The sequence below is a fragment of the Magnolia sinica genome, chromosome 9 (genome assembly GCF_029962835.1).
Source record: "Magnolia sinica isolate HGM2019 chromosome 9, MsV1, whole genome shotgun sequence".
NCBI classification, from domain to species: domain Eukaryota; kingdom Viridiplantae; phylum Streptophyta; class Magnoliopsida; order Magnoliales; family Magnoliaceae; genus Magnolia; species Magnolia sinica.
This window is the reverse complement of record NC_080581.1, coordinates 85,062,883-85,065,839: the sequence shown is the minus strand read 5'-3', so window position 1 is coordinate 85,065,839 and position 2,957 is coordinate 85,062,883. Positions and strand designations below refer to the sequence as shown.

The following is a 2,957-nucleotide window of genomic DNA, read 5'->3' as shown; positions in this document are numbered from 1 at the left end:
GCTTCCTCCAATAAGCAACTATAAAAATGTCTTCGTTTTTTAAAAAAAAAAAATGATAAAAATGATAAATTTATTACAAAATAAAAGCTAAAGAAAAGAAAAAGAAACCTAAAAAAAACTAAGAAAAATAAAAACTAGAAATAAAACAACATCAACCCCATGGCTGGAAATGACCCCAATAAAACCCAAACCAAGAAAGCTCAAGGACCCAAATCTCTAAACAGAAAAAATATCTTACGGAAGACTCCAACAACCGAAAGGCTTTTGTTGCAAAAGCACCCATTATTCATTTCTCCCCGTCTAAAAGGATTCCTAACAGTGCCATCCTCCATTTTTTCCTACCACAACGTGCCAAGAAACAAGAAGGCAACAAGAAGGCCTTCCATGGAGGAAGGCATGACCCGGGAAACATTTGCGAAGCCAAGGGCCCCAGACCAAACACCTGAAGAAATCAATTGATTCCACATCTTGCAAGCACAACAAACAGACATTTGGCAGGATCAATCTCCTCTTACGAAGATCATCAACCGTGAGCACCCAACTCCTTCCTACGAGCCAACCAAAGTCAGCAACTATAAAATGTCATAAAAAATTTTAGAAAAATGAAAATGCAAATGTTTGAGAGAAAATAGGAGAGAACAAAAATATCAACTGTGAATAGGAAGAAGGAAATATATAACATTCACCTGACAACTGCTTTAACCTTTTAGGTGTGCTTTCTCCAGAATCATGAGAAGTCGTGATAAGTCCGTTCTTGAGTGTCTATATATCGGATTAGTGGAATGTGATGAATGGAATCCACCAACTCTTCAACTCCATCCTTTCTTAGCCCCTTCAAGAAAGCCTGGGACATATCCCAAAGGTAGAGTTGTTTGAGGTTAGTGAGGTGTCTCAGCTCCAATGGCACCTCCAATAATTCTTCACAACGTCTAATATGTAGCTCTTCAAGGTTAGACATTGCTCCCTTCTTCACCTTCACCTGCTTCAATCCATTCAACTCAAAGAGTAATAGTCGCTTTGAGTCTTGGATATCCTATTCCCTCACAACATAACTCTTCTCCATCATAAGCTCACCGTAGTAAGAGCTCTGCCAAATTGGCCAGTGATTGAAAGGCTTTGAGTGGGTCATCCCTCAATCTAGACCAAAACAGGCGAACCACCACCAGATTATGAAGCGAGGCAATCCATTTGGGTAACTTCTCTAAATGCCCTGCCAAGTACAGACGTTGAAGAGGCAGTGGAGGATGCGATATAGAATGCAGGTCAAGAACCTCCTCCTCATTCATTGATGTCACATCAAAGGAGCAAAGGTGGTTCATCTTCTCAACAGAAGTGCACAAATCAGCCCCTTTTTCCTTTCTTAGCTTGACAATGCCTAACCTCCTTAGTTGGCTGAGATTCCCCAGCTCTCTAATGATGCCGCTATCTCCCTCTATATGTGCCAGGTTTTCCAGGGATCTTAGAATTCCCATTCCAGCAGGCACCTTAATTCCATCCACATCATTAAATGGCAAATAAAACCCTTCTCTACTACAACGATAAACCATGATGTGGCAGAGGTGCTCAAGCTTGAGAATCTCAACAGGCAATTCACGTATAAAGGTTCCCTTCAGATTCAATGTTTTTAAGTTCTTTAGCTTCCCCAATGAACTTGGAAGTTTCTCAATCTTTGTATTCTCCAAGCTTAGGTATCTCAAATGCAACAAGCTTGTTAGATCATCAGGAAGGATTTCAATCGATGCATTTTCAAGATGGACCACCTTCAACAACCTTAAGCTGGAAAATGATGTGATTGTAGGGTAGTTAGATAGTCCATCCACACTGAAAATGAACAAAGATCGAAGACGAGAGAATTCCTTATATTTCTGAAAATTCACACCACCATTATAAATGGACAGACGTCGGATTTTGTTACAAAGCGCCATGTTATGCTCAACAGAAGATGAAAAGAAATGCTCCTCCCCTGGATTTTGAAAAAATGAATTCTCGCACAAGATCATGGATGCGACAAGTGATCACTTTCCCATGAGATTTCCGTTCTGCCACTTGAATGAGATTTCTAGTGATGAGCGAATTAAGGTAACCTTCAGCAACCTCTTCCATTGACCTGTCTTCATTTCTTTCTACAAAACCCTCAGCTATCCATAGCCGAATTAGTTGCATATGCTTAATTGGATAGTCTTCAGGTAATTTACTCAAATACAAGAAGCATGATTTCAAGTAGTAAGGCAAGTCATTGAAACTGAGCAATAATATTTCATCATGCTTCTAAGATTATCATCACTTTCAAGCTCTGATCCAAGGCTACCGTGAATCATCTCCCACTCGGGATATGTCTTGTCTTAAATTGATAGAAGACTACTTAATGTGACAATTGCAAGTGGTAATCCTCGGCATTTATTAACAAAACTTCGAGAAAGCTTCTCCAATTCATGAGGACAACTGTTCTCCTCATTTGATTGGAATGCCTTCCTACAAAAGAAAGACCACGCCTCTTTTGGATGCAGAGGTTGAAGATTGTAGATATGATCCGAAGGTCCAATACGAGAAGATGATGCAACGTCACCTTTGCGTGTTGTGATCATTACCCAGCTACCATTTCCACTGGGAGGCAATGCATTTCTTATGAAATTCCATACATGTGCCTGCCATACGTCATCAAGAACAAGTACATACCTTTTGTTGTGCAAGTACCTTCGTAACACTTTGATTAGCCCGACCTGTGTCATCACATCTACTCCTTGAGGAGATGGATCTTTCTTTTCCTCGAAGAATTGATTTATCATGCTTCCGAGTAGATCCTCCGGTTTGAATGATTGTGAGACAGTGATCCAAGCAAATGTTTGAAAATGTTTCTTCACCTGTTGGCTATCATACACTTTCTTTACCAAAATGGTCCTCCCTAGGCCACCCATCCCGACCACTGAAATCGTCGAGAGTCTTGAATCTCCATTCAT

The 2,957-nt window shown here is 40.3% G+C and overlaps 2 protein-coding genes across 2 annotated transcripts; both read right to left on the bottom strand.

The window, feature by feature from the left end:
* Positions 1–374: 374 nt before the first annotated feature.
* LOC131255919 (disease resistance protein RPM1-like) lies at positions 375–2,814 on the bottom strand. Its single transcript, XM_058256865.1, has 3 exons — positions 2,677–2,814; positions 681–2,123; positions 375–541 (listed from the first exon to the last, which is right to left on the bottom strand). The coding sequence occupies exon 2, from the start codon at positions 1,998–2,000 to the stop codon at positions 1,071–1,073; it is 930 nt and encodes a 309-aa protein (XP_058112848.1). The 5' UTR covers positions 2,001–2,123; positions 2,677–2,814; the 3' UTR covers positions 375–541; positions 681–1,070.
* Positions 2,343–2,957, bottom strand: LOC131255297 (disease resistance protein RPM1-like). Its single transcript, XM_058255994.1, has one exon. The coding sequence runs from the start codon at positions 2,955–2,957 to the stop codon at positions 2,343–2,345; it is 615 nt and encodes a 204-aa protein (XP_058111977.1).